Genomic DNA, 23,758 nt, shown 5'->3' on the forward strand with positions numbered 1-23,758 from the left:
TTTGTTTTGTTATTATTATTATTATTATTATTATTATCATCAGTAGGCCTATCACCATTACTAGGCTATTGCTATATAATTGTGAGGTTACATGCTTTTTTTTGTTTTGTTATTATTATTATTATTATTATCATCAGTAGGCCTATCACCATTACTAGGCTATTGCTATATAATTGTGAGGTTATATGCTTTTTTTTTGTTATTATTATTATTATTATTATTATTATTATTATTATTATTATTATTATCATCATCAGTAGGCCTATCATCATTACTAGGCTATTGCTATAATTGGCAGTAGCACCAGACTTCTAATGTGAGCTTGCAGGCATTATTATTATTATTACTATTATTATTATTATTATGAGTAGTATATGCCTATCATTATTACAAGGCTATTGCTATATAATTATGAGGTTACATGCTTTATTGTTGTTGTTATTATTATTATCATCAGTTGGCCTATTATCATTACTAGGCTATTGCTATATAATTAGGTGATGTTAATGTGAGACCTGAGCCTGGTTTGCCTTGCAAAGATCCTCAATTCTTGGCTCAATGTTTGATAAGCATAGCCTCAAATCATCCTCGATTTGTGCACGATTGCGGTATTTTGTTTTGAGTGCAGTCATTTTTGAGAATCCTGCCTCACACAAATATGTCGACGCGAAAGGAAGGAGAATCTTCAAGGCGACGTCACAGAGTTCCGGGTATTCCTGCATCAATGCTGCCCAGAATGACGAAAGAGGATAGGAGCTAAAGAGTTCCTTCACTCTACTGTCACTCTTCAATAAGCTGTTCCTGCATATCAATTGATAGCTCGTTTGCTGCTCGTTTGCTTTTGCTGCTTAGGTAGGGCATACAGGTAGAGAGCGCCCGTAGCAACCAGCTATTACACGCACAACAGAAACAGCGATATGACCGACTTTGCAGCCGTTAAACTTTCCCAAGACGATGTTCCAGGCGCACGGATTACTGGTCGAACTGTCGAAGAACACACCAACCTTCAGCTCAAACGATGGCTTGAGTGTTGAGGGCTTAAAAAAAATGGAAAACGGGCCGAGTTGATCGAACGGTAAGCTTTGTTTTTTTTTTCCTGCGCGGTGGTCATGGCGTCATCGGCCGTTTTTTTGTTTGTAATCACCGTCCAGGGATCAGTATATGTTTAATGTTTGTCTTATTTGAAATGTTTTTGAGTAAGCTATCCTGGTAGCAGGGTATCATGTTAGCGCCTGCTACCATGATAGCCTATATGCTATCATGGTAGCAGGCGCTTCATTAATAACATGTCGGCCACCAAAATACTCTTACCTTGACTTGATGTCGCTGGAATTGGGTCAGGATGTTCTTCGGTTGTGCCCTTTCCTCCGACAAATGCTTGCTACATATGTAGGTGAATTTGGTAACTTTTTCCGGGTTGAACTGTTGTGTAGGCCGACCGCACCGGTGTACCAGTGCACACATTTCTCCTTGGCAGTCTTGAAGAAAACATCCTTCATATGCGGCCGATCAGCATATGAGTCGCTGTTGCACGTTCCATAGCAACAATGTTTAAAAACCATGGTTTTAGATTTGGAAAAAGCAGTCGTTTACAGAGTAAAACCAAGGGTAACGCACGTCTCTTTTACAGCAAAACAGCGGCGGACTATGCAAGCTTGCCCTACTGCGTACCACGTGATGTGACGTCATCGTGACGTTACGTTTCTAAAAATAGCTCGCTCGCGCTACGCCATTTGTTCAAAACTTATTTTTTTAAATCAGTCCAAACACATTTTAATTTTTATTCAGGAGTTATGTATATACAAAACTTTAACTTTTTATGAAAGTAGCTTAGTGATAAAAAAAAAAAGTGCAAATTTTTTTTTTCCAGTTTTTTTCCACTCCCATCCTGTAGCCTACTCGCGCCCCCCCGGGAGAGTGTCGGCGCCCCCCCCGCGGGGGCGCGCCCCACCGGTTGAGAACCACTGTGGTAGAAGGTGCTGCGGGTCACATAACACTCAAAACTCAACTTGTGCGCGATGCTATGTGTGGGGAGGATTTTTCCTGAACAGCTAAACACCTGTTAGAGGCTGAAAGTGTAGTTCAAAGCACATTGGTTTGTTACAACGGCCTAGTCAAAGTCCAGGCCTAAGTGCGATTCAAAATTTGTGTGGGAACTTTAAAACCCTCTTAAAAGGCCAACAATGGTAGCAATAACCCCCCCCCCCAAAGAACGTGTGGCTGTCACCGCTACAAAAGGCGACGAGGCGATGTTTTTGGTTGTTTTTAAGTTTATACAGATTCATGCCATACTTTTTAAATTTTTATTTGTAAAAAAAAAAAAAAAAAATGTCGAAAAGCTTTAGCTTCTTCGTTATAATTCTGCCCTGCTTTGTGTTGTCACATAAGATCCCAGTGGAGCGCATTGAGTTGGTGGCTGTAACGTGACAAACTGAGCTGACGCGGTCTGAAAGCGTTTGCTAAGCGACTCACCCGGCAGTGAGCGAGCCATCACCACGTGAAACCCAGTCTCTTCTTGGCCTCGTCCATGTCTCCGGCCTCGTGAAGCTTCCTGATGCTCTCTGTGGTCACGGACACGTATCTGGGCATCTGAGCTCCGGTGCTGTCCTGGACCAGGTAGCTGGGCCGAACGCCGCCGCGTACGGGCCCGTGCCCGCCTCCCACCCCGCCTCTGGCCGCTTTGTACAGCGGGAACACGTTTTTCCGAGCGTCCGCCGCTGCCCTGATGATGCGCCGCGAGTACGTCTGGAACTGGACCTCCTCGTCGGCGGCGAGCTTCGCGTTCTTCGCTTCCAGCTCTCGTTCCTCCTCCTTCATCCGCTGGAGCCTGCCGCTTTTCTCCGCCTGTGTTCGGGAGAGAGAGAGAACAAAAAAACCCTCACCTTGGAGGAAATCAGGGCCAATGAAATGCTGGAAGGGAACATTTCACCGCTGGAGCTTTTCAGCTGGTACCATTTGCGCGACGTTGAACTCTCGCAGTTTTCTTTGCTCCTCTCTCATCTTCTCAGCCATCAGCTGCTGCTTCTGCTCATGGATTCTGTCAGCTTCCTTCTTAGCCTGCAGATCGTCTCTGGTTTCCTGCTCTGCAATTTTATCCAAGTGCTCCTTTTGCTTTTTCTAGTGAAACAGTTTGTATTTAAAAACCTTTATGCAACTACTGCATGGAGTGTTATCAATGTGCCTCTGTTTACCAAATACTCCCTGTGGGCAGCGATCGACTTTAACATCTCCGACTTCTTCCTCTCCTCCTCCCTTTGCTGCTGGGCCTGTTTGGCGTCCCACTCGGCCAGAGCCTTGGCTATTCTCTGCTCCTCGTTGGCAGTCTGCTCTTGCTGCGTGGCCGTCAGCTGCTTCATAATCCTCTCTCTGCGCCGCTGAGCTTCGCTGCGGAGGAACAGGGGCTCAGATGAGCGACACAGGCGAGGGATCAAAAAACGCACGCGTTCTGCACTCCAGACATCTGACTTTTATGGAAGAGCAGCAAGCAGAAAAGTCTTATGTTATCGTTTTTGCACTTTTCCCACAAGGCCGGTAGGGGCACAGCTTGATGTAGCTGTCAACTGTCCAACAATGAGCTTATAACCGGTGTACAGACCACCTCTCTACCTTGACCTTTCACAGCCGACCATGGACATGTAAAATTTCTGTATTAAAAATGACTTGTTATCGCTGTTATGCAATATTCTACCTTTCCGAGACACAACATCTTTTTGGCTTTTCATCGACTGCAGGCCAAAACTCGTGCGAATAGAAATAAATGCTTGAAGCCCCCTGCTGTTCACCCTGATGATGACACACGACTGCGTCCCCAGGTTCACCACCAATCACATCGTGAAGTTTGCAGACGACACAACGGTGGTGGGCCTGATCAGAGACGACGACGACCAGGACTACAGAGAGGAGGTGGAGCAGCTGGTGGGCTGGTGCAGAGACAACAGCCTGATCCTGAACGTGGAGAAGACGAAGGAGATCATCGTCGACTTCAGGAAGAACCGGCCTCACCACACTCCACTGCTCATCAACAGCTCAGCTGTGGAGGAGGTCAGCAGCACCAAGTCCCTGGGGGTGCACATCACGGACAACCTCACCTGGACTGTGAACACCACGTCACTGGTGAAGAGGGCACAGAAAAGACTGTACTTCCTGGAGCCCACCTGCCCCCGCCCATCCTCACGACATTCTACAGAAGCACCATAGAGAGCATTCTGACCAGCTGTCTCTCTGTGTGGTGTGGAGGGTTATCAGGGACACCTCACACCCCCACCATGGACTGTTCTCCCCGCTGCCCTCTGGGAAGAGTTTCCACAGCATCCGCCGTAGGTCCTCCAGGTTCTGCAAAAGCTTTTTCCCGGTTGCCATTAGACTGTTGAACTGCTAGTCACTCTGGGCTGTCGAGGCCGAAAAACGCACTCTGTACCACATTCACACATCTGCACATATGCTTCAGAATGCTGGACTGCAAAATGCTGGACTGCTGAAGTCACTAAATGGACTCTGCACCACACTCGCATAACTGCACATCCATACATTTGCACATATGCTTCAGAATGCTGGACTGCTGAAGCCACTAAATGGACTATTGCCTACAGTGTTACATTGTTTTTCATCTCAATTGTTTACATAAATCGCTGCTGCATCTTTATCCTGAAAAATACTGTGATTTTTTGAATGATTTCTAGAGTGATTCCTTTTCAAGCTGTATGCAAACGAAATTTCGTTCTGTACGCACCCTTTTTTGTACAAAATGACAATAAAGATATCTATCTATCTAAGTAGATCACTCTGTGTGTAATGAAGCTAAATATGTTAGTTTAACTATTTGAATACTGAAATCAATTTAAAAAAGACAATAATAGATACATTTATTAGGATGCGGCCGTATTCGTCGTCGTGCCGGAGCTTACCTAAATAACGCTTTCTCTCTTTCTTTCCTTAGCTTTGTCATTTCTTGTTTGGTCGAGGCAAAGAGTTTCCTCTGTTCCTCTTCAGCTCTCTGGTTTTGGGCCTCCAGCTCTTTTCTTAGCGCCCTCTGATGGACTTGATCCTGAGGGACACAGAAATGCATGAACAAACAGAACCTCGGGTCAATATTCTGCATGCTCAGAATCAGCCGCCTCTTCCTTCAGGATTGACCAGGTGAGCGTGAACGAGGCTCCTCCTCTGGTTTGCCCGTCGCTCCGACTCCGTTCTTTGCTCCATCTGGTAACGCTCTTGAAGATGCTGGATTTCCTCTGCGTCCTTCTGGAGCTCCAGCTTCTGCTGCTGTAGTGCCAACTCGTGTGCCTTCATCCTAAGAAAGGCACACGTTTCTGAGATTGAATGCGACTTATGCGCCTTGCTTTTACATCTACATGGCCTCACTGCAACATTTACACCCCTTGAACCTTTTCAAGTGTTGTTACATCATGACCACAAACTTTAGCGTATTTTAAGAGGAGTTACGCAAAACAAAGCCAGCGCAAAGTAAACTTTAAGGAAAATTAGGCTTTTGAAAACAAAATTGAAAAGTGAAAATGTTTTTAACACGAATATGCTTTGATCTAGATCTATCTTTGACTACTGACTACACGACTACTGTGTGCTGGTTTTCGGCCCCTCTCATTAAATGCCGGTAAAATACTACACTTTATTTGAAGGGGTGTACATAAGACTGACATTACCCTGTCATAAACATGACATAACATCAGTTATGAACCATAAATGACTCTTTATGAATGTTTAGGACTGTTGTCATTAATTGTTGTTGTTTAAAATGTCTTCTTTATGACAACTTGACATTAACAGAGACAAGGTTAAATTTAGGGCTTGATTTGGGATTTGGTTAAATTAAGGGTTTGTCATAACAAAGACATTTTAAACAATGTCAACTTTGCTTTAATAGTGTCATAATTTACCGAATGACAATTAATGACAACAGTCCTAAACATTCATAAAGAGTCATTTATGTTCATAACAGGTGTTATGTCATGTTTATGACAGTGTAATGTCAGTCTTATGTACACCCCTTCAAATAAAGTGTTAACGTTTGTGCTTCTACATTGAAAACGTGCAAAAAGCTTTAATTTTGCAGGAAACCGTGCAGAGCGACAGTGGAGCGCTGTTAGTCCATCAGTCCCAGGCAGCCGGACACTAAGCATGCAGTAACGGGCTGATGAGGCCTTACTGGTTTTTCAGGTCATCTGCTACCGCCTGTCTCTCCAGCTTCTTCTGCGCGGCCCGTTCCTGCTCGTTCCTCAAGGCCTCGGCCTCTCTGCTCGTTATTACTTCCAGGAACTTTCTCTCCACGTCTTCAGTGGCGCTTTTCATCCTTTGCTGCAGCTCGGTCTGAGCCTCCCTCTCTTTCAGCACCTCTGTGAGCAGGAGCGCTCGCTGGGGGGGGAGGGAAGAAGCAACAGTGATTTCTCACAGGCCTAATTAGATGTAATATCTACAGGGCTGAGTTTTGACTCCGGTACTGACGTGTAGTCCTTTCACCCGGTCGGTTTGGTAGTACAGCTGAGCTTTGGCTTTTCTCAAGGTCTCTTTTTGCTGTTCCTCCCTGTATTTGGCTTCTTCGGCATCCATCTGCTTCTTTTTTTCCTCCTCTGCTTGCTCTCGGGCCTTCTTTGCCTTCAGCTTTTCTCGCCTTTGACCCTGAACACAAATGAAGACATGCAGCCGGTTCATATTTTTGCGTTTGTGTGCCGGATTTTTGCCGAAGCAAAGTGTGTGAGAAAAGAGTTACGCCGACGCTTACAGCTTCGGTGTCAGGCCACAGCTCGGTAACTTGTTTTGACCGCACATGCAGGGCCTCCCTGTGTTTTTCTGCCTCTCTAAGCCGCTCCTCGTCTCTGTCGACTCCGTTCGCTTTATCCTGAATCCTCAGCCAGTCCGTTTGCTCTAAGAAGGTGACTTGTCGGAGATCTGGAGGCTGGAGTAATTCATCTTTCGTCACTGGTGCTTTGAAAGAAGAGCAAATAATAGCATAAATAGCAAGAATAGCATAAAAAACAATAACTGTGAAGAGAGAACAGATCCTCAGCTTGTGACATTGCATTAGGTAAAGCCTGAGTAATTTAAAGCTCTTCTGCAGGTCAAATATATAAAAATGCACGGATAGTGTGTAGTGGGGCCACTCAGGTTTCTACTCTTTGGGAGTTCTCGGTTAAAATGCCTTCTGTGTTTGCTCCTTTGCCATGGTGATGGCTCTGTTTGCTTTTTGTTAAGGCCTGTACTCTAAGGGGCAATTTGGCACATCAGGCAGAACACGGGGGCCCCGTAAAAGTGTTCATGCCCCTTTGAGCCCTGTCACGTTTCCTAACGTCACAACTCAACAAACGGTGATGTTATGGATCCCAACAAAGCTCTGAAGACCAAAGAAAAATGGGAAAGTGAAATTAATATAGATATCCGGGAAGACAGGTGGGAGGAAAGATGCACCAAAGCACATCAAGTCACTAACTCTAATACATGGCGAGAATTCAGGTGGAAGGTAATAATACGATTCTTTAGGACACCAGCGGTCAAATCTAAAATGGGATCCATACACTCTGGAGAAGTTGTGGGTCACACATTGGTAATTTAACTCGTGTATTTTGGACATGCCCTAAATTGAGAAAAATGTGGGACGAGATATTTGAGGCACTTAGAAAAGTATTTCAGAAAACCTTTAACAAAGATCCTGAGATGGTACTGCTTGGATTATTATCAAATGACAGTACTGGAAAAGGAAAATAAATACCTTCTACACAAATTACTGACTGCGGCTCTTAAATGCATAACAGTTAAATGGCTCAAGCCCGACCCGCCAACGTATAAAATGTGGATAGAAAAAGTCTGGGAAATCTATCATATGGAACAAATAACTTATTGTCTGAGGCTTCAAAAAGGCATATTTGTTAATAGGTGGAAACCGGCCATGACCATATTAATGCAGTAAATTTTCATTTATTTCTTTTTTATTTTATTTTTATTTCTTTTTTATTATATATTATGCGTCTCCTTTATCTTTATTTATTAATTATTTTTAATTTATTTCATTCTTTTATCTCCATTTGCGCTGCTTACTTATTTACTAACTATATTTATGTTTGTAAGCTACACATGTTTAACCATGTGACCTACTTTACTTGTAAGTTTAAAGCGATGCATATACTTTCAACGTTTTTTTCTTCTAAGTATACTGTAAGTGAAGAAGAGCAGACTGGATGTGGGCTTGTATGTATATGTCTATGTAAGTTGCAAAAATTGAAATAAAAGTTAAGTGAAAAAAAAACAACAATGTTTTCTATTGATGTTTAGTGGGATCGACAGGAAGGAAACAGATATGGGATTTTCAAATGTGCAGCGTGCTCTTGGTTTATTCCCCTGGTTTTAAACGTAGTAAAAAAAACATCTTTTGCTGCAAATGCAGCTGGAAATCTATTAAGTTATGCCCCTACAATTGATGCAAATCTAGAAACCAGACACTTTGGTGGTTATTCTTTACAATAAGTCAGAGCATCGGATCTATGATTTTCATGTCACAACTGGATTAGGTCTGGACTTTGACTAGGCCGTGAATAACACATAAATATGATGATCTTAACAACTCTGGCACCCCAGATCTGGCTGTATGTTGTGGGGTTGTTACGGTGAACCTCTGCCCCAATCTAAAGTCTATTCCAGCCTCTGAAAGGGTCTCATACAGGATTACCCGTCGGTTTTTCCATCCACTCTGACCGGTGGACAAAGGATTGATAATGGCTACAGACTGATGCTGCAACCATTATGGTTCACTGGACATATGGCGCGTTCAGGATGATCTGCACTGTTTTTGTTTTGTTTTTTTACATTTTGCAGAGTAGCTTAAAAGCTGATTTTTTTTGTCTCCTCTAATGAGAGCACTTTATTTTATACTTCTTGTTGTGTTGCTTGTACCAAACTACGAATGGGACTTCTTGTTGCTCTCTTTCAACAATGGTTTTCTTCTTGCCAGATATGTGGGTACAGTATTTGTTAAAAAAAAAAAAGAGAGAAGCTGTATTTACACTGAGATCACATTACACACTGATGGAGTTTAATTTATCATTGAATAACTTCTAATTTGATGTATTGATGTTTAGGAGTGTCGGATTAAAGGGGACACATCATGCTTTTCACGTATGGCGTATGCTGGTGGGACGGTGTAACAACAACCCAATATTTTAACTTTCACCTGTAGCGTCGGCAACTTTCCGCCTGGACTACAAAATCACTCTGAAAAATACAAATGGCAGATTCACGAGACTGGTCAGGTGGAAGTCCATGGCCTGTTTTAACAGCTCCGCAGCAAACGCTGTGATGTAATTATTAAAAAACGAAATAGAAAAAAAAAAAACAAAGCTGAATGGCTTGAAAAATATGAGCCTTAAATAATATAAAGATATATTCAGCACCTGGACATAATACATTTAATTTTCTGCGCTCCTACAAACTCCAGGTACATGGGAAAATGTATTCAAGAGCTAAAAAAAAAAGTGGATTTTGCGTGATACGTCCCCTTTAAAACGGGCCAAATACAACTTTGCCTTTCAGAATTTGCCTCATACAAAATGTAAAAACCGTGAATAATTTCCCTTCCAATTCATAGTTATAAAGACTGTGTGTGTATTATATAAAATCTAATTCAAATGTATTGAAGGCCGTGCTTTTAATGTGCGGTAAAAAAACAAAAACAAAAAAAACGTCAAAGTTCATTAATATTGTTGCAACGCATTGCAGGAGACCAATGCAGTTGTATTATTGATTTTGTGAATAAACAAATTCAGTCTTTGAATGGCACTCGTTCCCGTTTCTGAAGCCTTACAAGAACATAAAAACAATTTCTACAGAATTACAAACAAGGAGGGCTTTAAAATAAATAGTATTTTCCGGGTTTCCCTGGTAAGAACTAAATGCATTATGACAACATAAGGTTACGTTGACTCTATCTGACGGGACAGCTCGGGAACTGAGGAAACTAGCTAAACGTCAAGGACTTTTTATTGAACTCTCACCGCTTTTACTGAATCGTCTCCGAGAGCCGCCGTACTGAGCCACCGAAGCCATATTTATGCGCTGCTCTGCTCGGTAGAAGCTTCGTTAGATTAGAAATACCAAAGTAAAGGTTGCATTCCTAGTTGCTATGTTACAGCAAACAGCGATAAAGTGGATCGGCGAACAGCTTCCACTTCACCTATTTTCTTTTTTACAACCAATCACAGACGTCGCCCAGACCTAAACACCCAATCAAAACGCCTTATCGGTCAGATCTGACCTCCGGTAGCTCCTGGCCGCCGACCCTTCGATGCTGCTTCTGTTGAACCGTATCCAGGCAACGGCGGAACCAATCACAGACCGCAGGCGTGTGCCGGCTAAAGACGCTCGATATTTCATAATTAATTAGTTAATCAAATCTTTTAGATAAATATCATTCTTTTGAAACAAATAGTCGAGGAAATAATTTAACTTTTTTGTGAATAGTTTGCTTTGGACTACCTGGTTAATCACTGTACACCCCAACAAAGGCCATATCAGGACACTTTATAGGTCCGATTTGTTTCCAATTATATAAAATTCAAGTCAGTTGAATTGAGTTTTGTATGAGCTTTCATCTGTTATGAGAACTTGGGATGACCTTTCTTATTTCCATCCAGCGTATCCATGGTCGCCTGTCTCCAGCAGTCCATCACAAGACATGGAGACTAATGAAGAGACTAATTAGCCATTGGACTGTGGGAGGAAGTCAGAATACCCAGGGAGAACATGCAAACTTCATGTAGAAAGTCCCTAGACTGTATTTCTAGGCCAAGGATTTGAACCCACGACCTTCTTGGCTGCAAGGTCCTTCCCCTGTGCAGAGAAGAAAACAGAAATAGTACAAAAAATATATACAAAGAAGCTAAAGAAACGACTTCACAAATGTATGAACTAAAATAACAACAGCTAGAGAATATAAGCAGGAAAAAAACAGAACCACCAAAAATACAAATAAGCATAAGGGAAGAACTTAGGAAGAACTAGGAATCTCAGAAGCAAATGGTCAAAATACAAACCATAAGAAAATCAAAGTCCAAACTCCTGGATATTGTTACAGTGTTGTGCTACTTCACAATCTTCTTTGATAAAAAAAAATTGCTATATCAATGTTCTAACTTTATTTGCTTTTTATTTTTATTTTATTTTTTGCAGGAGACAGCTTGTTTTTGAAAAAGTAAAAGTGTTAGCAATTTCTTAAACCTTTTATGAGTGTAAAAATCTAAAGCCCATTGTGCATGATTTTAGATTTTAGATGACCATTAACTCTTAAAGTTAACGGTCATCTAAAATAACCCGTGGAGAGATTTTACTGTAACATTCTGTACAGAATATTTTAGCTTGATTGCACGAAACATTCAAACGTGTTGTAAAGTAGAGCTAATGCGTTCTCTGTTTTGCCCCTGTTGTTGCTTGCAACTTTTGTAGAATTGCACCATTATCACAAATGCTTTAATTGACACAATGTAACAATTTAAATGTATTAAGGCCCACCATAAATGCATATCTTATTACCTTTAATGTCATAAATCATATGACAGAACTTAGAGAAAAAATAATTGCAGTGTAAACCAGAATCTTAACCAATAAATGTCTTCTTTCAGCTCTTTTCTGTTTATTGACCAAGGGATTGGTTCATACGAGCAGGCTGACATTATCTGAGCGACCACTTGCAGTTCAAACAGAGACAGATGGCGTAAATAGAAAGCTGAAAGGATGAGAGTGCTGTCATTTGCTGCCTAATGAGTCAGGTGATGAACAACATGGGTTGAAATAAGACTCCTGTGACCTAACTCACCGATCATTTAGGGCAGATGTAAAAAAAAAAGAAGAAAAAAAAAGGGGGATATTTCTTTTAGACAGGCCTGGTCTGGCACCGGTCAGAATATCCTGTCTCATTTGGTTTATTTGACGTTAACGGTTGGCGAGTTTTCACATGCTCTGTTCTGGGTGTGCAAATCTTCTGCAAAATCAAAAATCTTATTTTATCTATGAAGTTTGGACCGGCTGTACGTGGGACAAATTATCCTCTAAGTCGAACAAAGTTAGTCATTCATCTGGACAAGAAAGACAGAAGCAGAATTATCTAGTTTGATTTTACTTCTGCATTCAGTGATATCCTTCTACACTCACTAATAGAGAAATGTTTGCTGTTTATCATGAATGTTGCTAATTGTCTAGGAAATCTGAACTTTCCCACTTAGAGATCACACTCAGTCTGCACAAGGGGTGTAAAAATACATTGATTCACATCAATATATCGATTAAAGGCTTGACAATCCAATTATATCAATGCAAAATGAAATTATTGATCATATTGTAAGTTTAAGATACTATTATTGTGATATTAATATTATTATATAATTCAAAGAATGCTGTTCTTGAGTTAAAAACTGTTTTTAACCTGTAAGAACATAGAAATAAAATTGTCAAATCATACTTTTTTGCTGATATCTATGTAAATAATAAAGTTAGATAGGCAAATGACTTCACATCATATCGATCGCAGACTTGGGAATTGAATTTAACGTGATATCGTAACCGACTTTATGGTATTTGCAAATATTGTATGTCATCCAAACAAATCAATACAACATTGTTTCATGATAAAGCTGGGGATTTACACCTCTAGTCTACACTGGTTAAAAAACATTTCCAATCCATTCAGCACTGTTTGTGACCACAGCTGCAAGTAAACTTGATTTATGAAGCAGGAAATGTATCCAATGTACACAAGCAAGGCCACCACTGAATGTCTCAGCAAAACAAAATGAAGATTTCGGAGTGGCCTAGTCAAAGTCCAAACCTAAACCCAACTGAGATGCTTCGGCAAGACCCTAAATCGGGTGTTTGTGTGCTAAATCCTCGAAGGTGGCTGAATTACAGTAGAAACGTTCTGCAAAAATATAGCTATAACTCTCAAAAAAGCTTGAAGTTGTCAGTACCAAGTGTAGCTTGACCACTTATTATATTTTGGAGCAAATTACTTTTTCACATACCTTTTTTCCCATAATAAAAATTAAAACGGCTTAGTTTTTATTCACTCGGGATGTTATTACTTGATATTTTAATCTATTTTAATCTATTTGCTGATCTTAAGACAAAAAATATAATTTTTTTCACGACTTATTGGTGCCTGTGGTTCAAAGTGAGAGCAGATGTAAAATAAATGTGTAGCTGCATGTGTGCATAACTGTACTTTGCAAACTCCTTCTGTTTTGCGTTTGCACATTTACTGCAATCTGTGAACGTTGTATTCATCAAAACGTTACGTTCTGGTTTTGGTGCAGCTTGATTACTTAGATTCCAGGTTCAGTATATGAACCTGAAAGCTCTTATAACAGGTGGGTGGCCAGCTACCATCTACAAACCGTTTATCCGAACTGGTTTTCGGCGTGCACGTGTGGTTACGTCATAACAGGAGATGCGCGAGAGGCGGGACCGGGTTACAGAAAAAAGAGGCTCGCGTGAAAAATCAGCGAGAACCATTGCGAACTCCTGCGTCCCATCATTTCACCAGCACCTCCAGCAGCGGACCCTCCGACCCGGCGAGCAGCAGGCAGAGAACCCCCCCACCTCACCTCCTCCCTGACAAAGATGGCTCCCATCTGCATCAGAACTGTGCTAATCAGTGAAAGTGTTGACCCTCGCTGCAGGGCGATCTTGGAGGAACACGGCATCCGTGTCACCGAGAAGCAGAATATGAGAAAGGAGGAATTAATCGCAGAGATTAAGGTTGGTCTTGTCATTGCATTGTTTGTTAGTTTATCTCTGGCTCGGTGATTGAAGAAGCGTAAACCTGCTGCTTGTCTGCTGCTGGGGGGAAAGTTGCATCAGCTGAAAATATGCGCTTCACTTTGCTTGGGAAAAGACTGCAAAAAAAAAAAAGCAAAGAAAAAAAAAACAGAGCGGAGATCAGTCGTCGTCATTATTAATTAAGATACATCGCCGATTCAGGCACGTTTGTTTTATTCCATGCTGTGCAAAGTGGGTTTTTTTTTTTTTAGCGTAGTTCCGCCTGTTGTGAAGCTGATGCAACTCATCCCTGAATTTCCATCCCACGCTCCAACATGCTGCAGGGAAGCACTTCTTATCAGATCCCCACCGAGAGGAACTGGGATGGTTATTTTAGCCAAGTTAAGTGTTAAAAGAACATTTGGAGTGGATTAAATGGCCCACTTGTGAACTTTTCCGTTCAAATGTGGGTGCGCTGCATTGTTCTGCTGCAGATTCAGGGCCGGACACACAATCTTTTGGGCCCTTGGTTCAAATATTACCTGTGGACACCGTTAAGTCACCCTTTTATTATAAGTGTGTTACTATTAGCATGTTTGCATCTACCGTTTGTGCTCCACTTGCTTGGTGTAAATTATACTGATATTCATTCTTTCTTCTTCTTTTTTTTAATTTGTCCTACAACTTTCCCTTGAGATTAAAGAAGTTCTTTCTAATTTTAATTGCATTAGTTAGTGATTCCACAACTGACTCAAAAGCAGATTTTTTTTTGCGATGGCAGTATCAAGAATTCATGTAGATATAATAAAACCAAACATCTAAAGAATAACTAATATTCATTCTCCATGCTTGACATGTCTGTAAATGAAATGGCCAGAGATTATTGTTACAGTGTTGGTTTGATAAAACGGTTCGATTTACCTGAAAATGAGACAACACAAATCTTTCAATTAAGCAGTCTGGTAATGCTTTTTGAAATACCTATACTTCAAAAATCAAATAATTTGATAACTGAGCATAAGCCTACTCAAAGTCCATATTTCATCAAACAAACTGAATAAAAAATCACAATTACAATTGTAAACAAAATCCAAGTAAAACTTAACTTTAAACTTAACACATTAACTTTCACTCAGCTGTTTTGATCATTTAGATTCGACAGTTAAAATTAATCTCAGTAAATAGTGTGGATATAATAGAAGTTCTTTTGGGTATTAGCCTAATATTCCCTGTGCTTGGTTCAGACGTGGTTCAGCCCATTTATATGAATGCTGATATAAATTCAGGAGGAACTCTTTTGCTTTGCTTGACTCTTTAGGACTACGATGGCCTCGTCGTTAGATCTGCAACCAAGGTGACAGCGGACGTTATAGATGCTGCTGATAATCTCAAAATCATTGGGAGAGCTGGGACCGGTGTGGACAACGTGGACGTCGATGCTGCCACCCAAAAGGGCATTATCGTCATGAAGTAAGTGTGTAGCGCCGTGCCCAGATTGTGTGCGCTGTGCAACGCAGCTTTACACCACCGTGCGTGTTTTTGTCGTTTCCAGTACGCCGAGTGGTAACACGATCAGTGCCGCCGAGCTGACATGTGCCCTGCTGATGAGCCTCTCAAGGCAAGAGGCTTTTTGTGAACGTCTCCTCAATAGTTGCCTTAATAGCCGTTCGTCCCACTAATATCTTCCTATGGTCTCTAGAAATGTGCCTCAAGCTGCAATGTCGATGAAACAAGGCAACTGGGATCGCAAAAAGGTAAGCGGAGATTCCCGTCCGGGGAGAAGATGGGATATGGCACGTACGGCCGTTCAAGTCGCATGGTTGGCTCCATTGTTCCCCCCCCTTTGTCAGTAATCAAGCGTGACAGTTGGTTCTGTTCGGCCAGGGCCGGATTATCCATAAGGGCCAGTGGGCCAGTGCCCAGGGGCGCCAACCATGGGGGGGGGGCACCACATGACACATGCTTTAAAAATATATTTTTCATAAATTGTTATATTATTTACTTGAAATTGTTGAAAGACCATGCATTATTCGTTTTGTGAACACTGATGTCACAATAATAATAAATGATAAATAAATCAAGATTTTTTTGATTTCAACATTTTAAAATGACATATTTGAATATTGCTCACTGCTTACATGTAGTTGTGTAAGTTAGTAAATAGGAAATTACCTTACAGAAATCCCCTTGATTATGTCTGATGTTTTTGACCGGAGAACAGCACGGGTGGGGGGGGGGGGGGGGGCTTTGAGGTATAGTGCCCAGGGGCACCACATTGTCTTAATACGGGCATGTGCTCGGCTCATATTCAATTCAATTCAATTTTATTTATATAGCGCCAAATCATGAAACATGTCATCTCAAGGCACTTTACAAAGTCAAGATCAATCATATTATACAGATTGGGTCAGATTATACAGATTGATCAAAAATGTCCTATATAAGGAAACCAGTTGATTGCATCAAAGTCCTGACAAGCAGCATTCACTCCTGGGGAAGCGTAGAGCCACAGGGAGAGTCGTCTGCATTGTACATGGCTTTGCTGCAATCCCTCATACTGAGCAAGCATGAAGCGACAGTGGGAAGAAAAACTCCCCATTAACGGGAAGGAAAAACCTCCGGCAGAACCGGGCTCAGTATGAACGGCCATCTGCCTCGACCGACTGGGGTTACAGAAGACAGAGCAGAGACACAACAAGAGAGACAAAAAAGCACAGAAGCACATATTGATCTAGTAATCTGTTCTACATTAGATGGTAATAGCGGGTGATCTGTCTTCCTTGGATGATGTCACAGTTAACAGAACGCCAGACCAGGTGTACCTACTATGAAGAAAAAGAGAGAGAGCAAAAAGTTAAAAGCTGAAATGACGACAGTCATTTCAATGTAATACAATGCAAAACTGGAGAACAGTAGAAATCAGTTTTATATTCAGTTGTGGGGGACTTTGTTTTCACTTTTTGCAGTTCATGGGTGCAGAGCTGTATGGCAAAGTGCTCGGGATTGTCGGGCTTGGCCGGATAGGAAAGGAGGTTGCCACACGAATGCAAGCTTTTGGCATGAGGGTGAGTCACTGTGAGAGTCGGAACATGACGGGACTTGTGGGATTATAACACCTAAACAAATGTTACAAGACTACTCCTTTTCCTCCCGCCAGACGATCGGCTATGATCCGATCACTCCGCCTGAGGTGTCGGCGAGCTGGGGGGTGGAGCAGATGTCTCTGGAGCAGCTCTGGCCGCAGTGTGACTACATCACTGTCCACACTCCACTGATGCCCTCCACAGTCGGTGAGCTTCACTGTCCTCGCAGGATGGGGGGGAGGCAACATCAGCACGCACGCCGGTCTTTATGTCTTTTGTTCATTTTTAAGGTCTGCTCAATGATGAAACCTTTGCGAAGTGCAAGAAAGGAGTGAAGGTTGTGAACTGTGCGAGGGGGGGCATCATCGACGAAGAGGCTCTCGTCAGAGCTTTGGAGTCTGGACAGTGTGGCGGAGCTGGACTCGATGTCTTTGTCGAGGTAAGTCCGCGTCCACTTATTACTCTCAGTAATCTACAAAGTTGCCCCATAGTTTCAAAAACAATTTTGTTTTTTGGTGGAGATTTACAGAGAAATTGACTTGGGACTGGATTTTGTCCATTTTTCTGCTCTAACTATCCCAGAGCGGTGCCTGGCGGGTCAGAAACTAATGCTGGGAAGTAAAACTTTTTCAATCATTTATCAAGAAACCAAAAATATCAATGATGGCGATACAGACAGGTTTTAAAATTCAATAAACAGGCATTGTGGCCGCTAACTATTAAGATGCAGAAGAGATTGCAAACTGTAATGTGAAATTGATTAGCTTTATTTTCTGGCTGCACTTTGAAACATTACTGCAAATGGGGTTTGTATATCAACGCATCGCTAGCTGAGAAAGTCATTATTAATCCCTAAACTCTTGCAATTCTTGAGGTAATTCAGTGTTTAGTTTAACATCTTTGAAAATAAAATACTATTTTATAAACTAGACTTTAAATTTTAAATATTGTGATAATCGTAGGCATAGAATTGTAATAATTTATTTTGTCCGTATTGCCCAGACTTTTTCAGTCAGTGAACCTAAGTGCTAACTGATTGTGTGAACAATAACACTCTTCAGTGTGGAAGCTGTGATAGTTGCTGTTTTCAGCGCCAGTGAGATTTTTTTTTAAAATGTCACTGGCGGTTGAGGAAGCTTTTTAGGGGGAAATTGTATTTTCTATGAAAGCATGTCAGGGTACAAAGAAGGCTTAACATATTAAGGTGAAGTTGCTCAGTATTTGAAAGATGAAAGTTTAAAAAGCTGTAATTTAGAAATCTTTGATCCAGTCCTTAATGATAATTTCTGGTTGTGTTTTTGGCTGCAGGAGCCGCCCAAGAACCGTTCTCTGATCGACCATCCTAATGTCATCAGCTGCCCTCACCTTGGAGCCAGCACGAAGGAGGCTCAGGCTCGCTGCGGGGAGGATATCGCCCTGCAGATTGTGGACATGGTGAACAGCAAGAACCTAGTCGGAGCAGTAAGTGCCCCTCGAATCCCCAAGATCGTTTTATTTTTTTTAAATTTGTCTTAAGATCTTGCAAGTGTATGAATAATTTTCGACTTAGCTGCAATTTTTGGGGATTTTGTTTTTGTAATAGACCAATACAAAGGGCTTTTTTTGTTTAAAAAAATGATGCGTTATTTACATATTACTTATAACTGTACCGATACCTCCAAATAAAATCCAATGTAACCAGTGACCTGATTGGTGAACAGATCTGCGTGTAATTTAATCTCATTATAAAGACAGCTGGGCTGTGAGGACTCCATAGGTTTGTTGGGGGAACATTAAGGGTTGTAAAGTGATCAAATGTGAAAGTTTAAGGGGTGTGAATTCTTTTGTAATGCATTATAGCCTTTAGTCTAGTGTTGTTCTGTTTGGCAGGTGCCAGTTTCTGTCCTAATACATTGATGAGCCCCAGAAATGAAACATTTTGCAGCACATTGTCTATTGGCATATTTCTAGCTTTCCACACTGAAACCCTGATGTTACCTGTAAACAACCTGCTGGGCATCTACCTGAATTTAAGATAAATCTAACTATACTGATCCTGTATGACAACTATATCAATACACGCACCTTTAAAATAAAGCATTTGTTTTCTATGAAGAGCCATTTGTAACACTTTGACTGTGTCTGTGTGCTTTCCGTGCAGGTAAACGCTCAGGTTCTAGCCGGCACGTTCTCCCAGGAGTCCCAGCAGCTGATTAAACTCGGCGAAGCTGTTGGAGCAGTGCTTCAGTCCTGCAGTGCTTCTAAGAAACCGTTCAGGCATGCTCACATCACCACTCAAGGTCAAATTACCGACTGGTCTAACCTGTTTTACAATGATCTTAAAAAGAGGGCTATTTCCTAAAAGTGTAAAACTGCTGCAGGGTTTCCTTTAGCTCCCTCTGGTGGTTTAATAATGGAACATGACTGTATTTGAGCTATAACAGGGTTAAATCGAAGACAACCAGACTTTTGCTTAGTTTTACATTTTGATGACCACCCAGGAGTCTTTATCAATTCTGGAGGCTTGCATTTGAGCAACCTGGAGTTTGGAAGCTGCTTTTATTAAACACATGGAGGCCCGTGTAGGAGGAGTCCAAGTCATGCAAATAAACGGCCTGAATTGGCAGTAGGGCTGTACGGTTTAGCCAAAAATCTAAATTGCGATATATTTCAACCATAATTGCGATTGCGGTTTTGACTTTTCTCTGCTTTAACCACAAGCAACAAAAATGGCCTGTAGATAAAGTTGTTTGTGAACAATGACTGTTTAAAACAAGAAATTTAACAGTTTTTATTAATCAGAATATTATTCAAGAGAATAGCTTGTTGAGTTGGATGTCAATCCCCGTTGAGCATATAGTGCAACCAAAAAACAGGTCTAGATATTAAACAGTTTGATTGCTACTTAATTCCATGATGAGATTCCTAAAGGTTTCTGGTAAGAAGCTATGATTATATAAACTCTAAAACAAGTAATATAATTAGATTATCTCACTGCTGCAACTCTCTTCCCTTCCATGTGGAGGCAAACCCACTTTAAACATTTTACCAACACCTAAAGGACGTGTTATCCATTAATTGTTACATAACCAAAATATGCAGACGTCTGCCATTTGGGAATGCTGTCTATTAGAATTGCAATTATATTGCAAATGCGATTAATTGTCCAGCCCTAATTGGCAGATTTTTTTTCTCCAAGAAGGATAAAAAATAGCACCTCCTGAACTCAAACTGTGTTCATAAAAACTGCATCTGGTTGCCTTTGATCAGAACCTGCTGTAGTTGCCATGACACAAATTATTGAAAACATGCACACGTGTTCTGTGTTGAGTTTCCTTTTCTGTTTTTGTTTTTATAAAATAAACATGTCTGCTATGAAAAGCCTTCCCTGCTTTCAATTTCTCACAGTATGAACTGTTATCCGCACACCAGGGGACTGCATGAAATCTTGCGGGGGTTATTTGACCTCAGCTGTACTCGTGGGACTTCTGAATCATGGATCGGGATGTCGCGCCAATCTCATCAACGTGCTGAGCCTCGCCAAGGAGCGTGGAATCGCGGTACGAAGCTGACCTGTAATCAGAAATCCCACGTGGCAGCTCCTTAAATCCTTTTTAATTGATTTAATCTGCATTTTCAGGTGAATCAGAGCCACTGTGTCTCTGAGGCGGCAGCTGCAGGTGTGTGTAAGGTGGAGGTTAAAGCAGACGACGGCAGCTATCAAGCGAGCGGCTCGGTTCAAGGAGGCGTCCCTGTCCTGCTGGAGCTGAGCGACAGCGTCTTCAGGCAGCCTGTGTCTCTCACTGGAAATCTGCTGTTCCTGCGGGCCTCTGCCGACCCTCAGCTGCTGTCCTCTGTGGCTGGTAAGAAAACAGACAGATGGGTCCAAATCCACCCGGTGGAGCAGAAGATGCTGCACTTTAAAACTGACATGGTTACATGCATTAGATATGTACTCTAGTTATTACATTTGCAGTCAAGATTAAGCAGAAATCTCCATGGTTAAAAAGCAAAAACGGTCTAAAATCAGTTTAAATGTAACCAAAAGATTTTTACCACCAGTCACTGTCTTTTTGTTAACGCATTGTCTGTAGGACTCATTTTAAGCTTTTTTTTTTTTTTTTTTTTTTTTGATAATGTTTCAACCACTTCTTTGAATTTTGTTTGCTTTTTCAAAAATGTTGACAGTAGCTATGGGTGTTTTGATTTGGATTAGCAGCTATGCCAGAATATTGTGCAGTATGTATGTACTATAACTTTAAGTTACATAATACAAAACTGCTCATATTAAAAGAGAAAATATGCAGAATAAGTCAGTTGCAATAGTCAATGCAGAGAGTGCAATCAACGATCAAATCATAATTGTCATACATGAGGAGAAGCTCAGTTTCTCTTTTGTTTTATCATTATGGACCTTTTCATAGAGTTGCATATAACTAATATATAGGGCTTTTAAAAATGTCTTTAAACTAGGGGTTTCCCAATACCAGTTTTTTCCAGACCAAGTACAAGTATGAGTACTTGAGTTTAGATACTTGCTGATTCCAAGTACCGACACTGAGTACTTGATAAATTGGTACTTATACATCTCACATAAGTTAACGATATCATTGACCACTGAAAATGATTGATCATCAAGGGCGATGAATTCGGTTAGAGCTTCAGTTATCTTCTCTTTTCTTCTTTTTTCTGTTGGAGGGTCAGAAAACAACCTCTTAGTGTATAGCACCACTACCTGGTATAGAGAGGCATCTAGACTTTGAGTTGCAGCCCAGCACAGAAGAAAAATCAAGCACTACATTGGTATGGGTTCATAGTATGGGCTGAGTACTTGGTATCGGGCTCGATACCAGTATTGATATCGGGACCCCATTACTATAAACCTTTTTAAATGTTTCCACTATTTCTGTTTGTAGTTAAAACCATTAAATGTATTTACACCTTGAACTGAAACGTTGCATTGCATAACATTAGTTTCACCAGAGGCTTTTTGATCATCATCTCTTATTTAAGGTCATAAAGCCCTCTAATTCATCAACATTTGGATATTTGCGGGTAATGGGATGGTGTTTTGGTTCATACAAACGAACCCAATGTGGCTTTGAAAAGTGTGAAATCCACATAGTTGCTGAGTAAGCGAGTTGGTGCATCATTCACGATATACATGAATGAAACTGGCTTCAAGAAATTTAATTTCAGACAACTCTCTACTTAACTCATCTCAACTCTTCTTTTATGGGTAATAATCAATTTAAGTGTTGTCTAGAACATCTGTATGACAAGGTGTGCCTCTAAATTAAGCTTGACTCCAAGAGAAGGCGAGTTTTTGGGATTAACGTATTGTCAAAATCAGCATGAAAGTCCAAACTGTGTTTTCTCTCCCTCTAATCTTTTATATATACCCATTCTCAAAGACTTAAGTAGGATTGAATATTACAGTTATGATTTTCTAAATTGCAGTGTTCAGACATTTTTCTTTGTTCCCTAAATTCACACCCACATTTTCTTTCCAATTGTTCTCTGTTTAGGAGTGTTGGCCTCAGAGGGAGTGCAGATCGAGTCCTTCAGCGCTCCTGTGGACCACACTGGGGACGTGTGGTATTGTGTGGGGGTGTCGTCCCTGCTGCCAGATCTCAGCGTCTTGAAGCCTTTGGTTCAGGACGCAGCACAGCTCAGTATTTAAACAAAACAGTCCCAGAATAACAGTTTAACCCCTGGTTTCATAGAAATCATCTTTATGTTTGTGTTTACAGCTAACAACTTGTTCAGTAGCTGCACATGTTAAGGTGCAAAATTATTTTTTATAACATTCCAGTGTTTAGGTGCTTGTTGAATTTGTTGAAGTACAAACTAAATAAAATGACTGGCATGTACTGTTGGCTTTGAGGTTTTCCTCATTTAAATACTAGAGATTTTGACGGCAATTAAATTTAAAATGGACGATGTCGCAAAGGTGGCCTACCAAGCAAAAGCTTCACAACTGAATGGTCAGTGGGACAGCACAGAAAGCAAATCTGTGTTAACTTCACTGTTCTGTTGCACAAGACGTATATGTCTTAAGGTCTGTAAAATTAAAAGCTTAGAAATTAAATAGCTTCCTTACTCTAGACAAGATTTGGTCTTTAACTTGTAATTTATTTATTTTATGCCTGATCTAATCTGTGGCTGGAACGGAAGACAGGTGAGAATAAAATTAAACAAAATTAAACTAGCAATAACAAATTTAGGCATTTAGGAAAATTAGAGAAAACAGTGAAATTTTATTTAGGTATTAAAACAGGTTTAAAATCATTGTCATTAAACCAAGATGTTTGTTTTCTAATTAGACAGGGATGTCTCAATAAGACTTTGATGACCTCCAAATCTTTCAGTTTGCCATAATATTTAGCTCCCTATACTATCAGACTCAAGTCAGGACTATATTGATATTATGTAAGACTTGTTATTATATTATGTAAGACTTGTTATGTAAGACTATATTGATATTATGTATGGGTAATATTGATGTAAAACATCAATATTACCCCTAGTTGAATTAAATATCCCTCAGTCTATAAAACCAATCTCTAGTTGAATATTTCACAGGTTCGTGGAGCGCTGGGCCGTGTAACTGCCTTTCCACATGGCCTGTTTAGGTGTTCCATCTTGTGTTAATTATTAAAATGGCAGAGTTCAACAAGTGCATCACCCAAAGAGAAGTTCTCCATTTGGCTTTAGTCAGACTGCCGCACATTAGTGCAAAGCTGTTAATCCAAAAGGTAAAAATGCAAGGAATTAAAAGTTCTTGTCCAATACACCAAGTCATAAATAATTCAAAAATCATCTGTTTCAAAATATGTTTATTGCACATCAGGACAAAAAGTTTAATTTTAGACAGAGCATTTCTGTACCAGTTTTTATTATTATTATTATTATTATTATTATTATTATTATTTTATATAATAATA

At 40.7% G+C, this 23,758-nt stretch overlaps 2 protein-coding genes across 2 annotated transcripts; one reads left to right on the forward strand and one right to left on the reverse strand.

The window, feature by feature from the left end:
- Positions 1 to 1,856: 1,856 nt before the first annotated feature.
- Positions 1,857 to 10,286, reverse strand: ccdc173 (coiled-coil domain containing 173). The gene is made up of 9 exons (XM_036139268.1): positions 9,996 to 10,286; positions 6,737 to 6,939; positions 6,460 to 6,633; positions 6,164 to 6,369; positions 5,134 to 5,290; positions 4,905 to 5,044; positions 3,192 to 3,384; positions 2,953 to 3,117; positions 1,857 to 2,844 (listed from the first exon to the last, which is right to left on the reverse strand). Exons 1-9 carry the CDS (start codon positions 10,045 to 10,047, stop codon positions 2,491 to 2,493), a joined length of 1,644 nt encoding a protein of 547 aa, XP_035995161.1. The 5' UTR covers positions 10,048 to 10,286; the 3' UTR covers positions 1,857 to 2,490.
- Positions 10,287 to 13,441: 3,155 nt separating this feature from the next.
- Positions 13,442 to 22,685, forward strand: phgdh (phosphoglycerate dehydrogenase). Its single transcript, XM_012873223.3, has 12 exons — positions 13,442 to 13,749; positions 15,068 to 15,219; positions 15,302 to 15,367; positions 15,449 to 15,503; positions 16,716 to 16,814; positions 16,907 to 17,039; positions 17,123 to 17,271; positions 18,141 to 18,293; positions 18,973 to 19,111; positions 20,244 to 20,371; positions 20,452 to 20,674; positions 22,340 to 22,685. Exons 1-12 carry the CDS (start codon positions 13,612 to 13,614, stop codon positions 22,492 to 22,494), a joined length of 1,590 nt encoding a protein of 529 aa, XP_012728677.2. The 5' UTR covers positions 13,442 to 13,611; the 3' UTR covers positions 22,495 to 22,685.
- Positions 22,686 to 23,758: the final 1,073 nt, after the last annotated feature.

The sequence above is a fragment of the Fundulus heteroclitus genome, chromosome 7, assembly GCF_011125445.2.
Source record: "Fundulus heteroclitus isolate FHET01 chromosome 7, MU-UCD_Fhet_4.1, whole genome shotgun sequence".
In the NCBI taxonomy this organism is placed as follows: Eukaryota; Metazoa; Chordata; class Actinopteri; order Cyprinodontiformes; family Fundulidae; genus Fundulus; species Fundulus heteroclitus.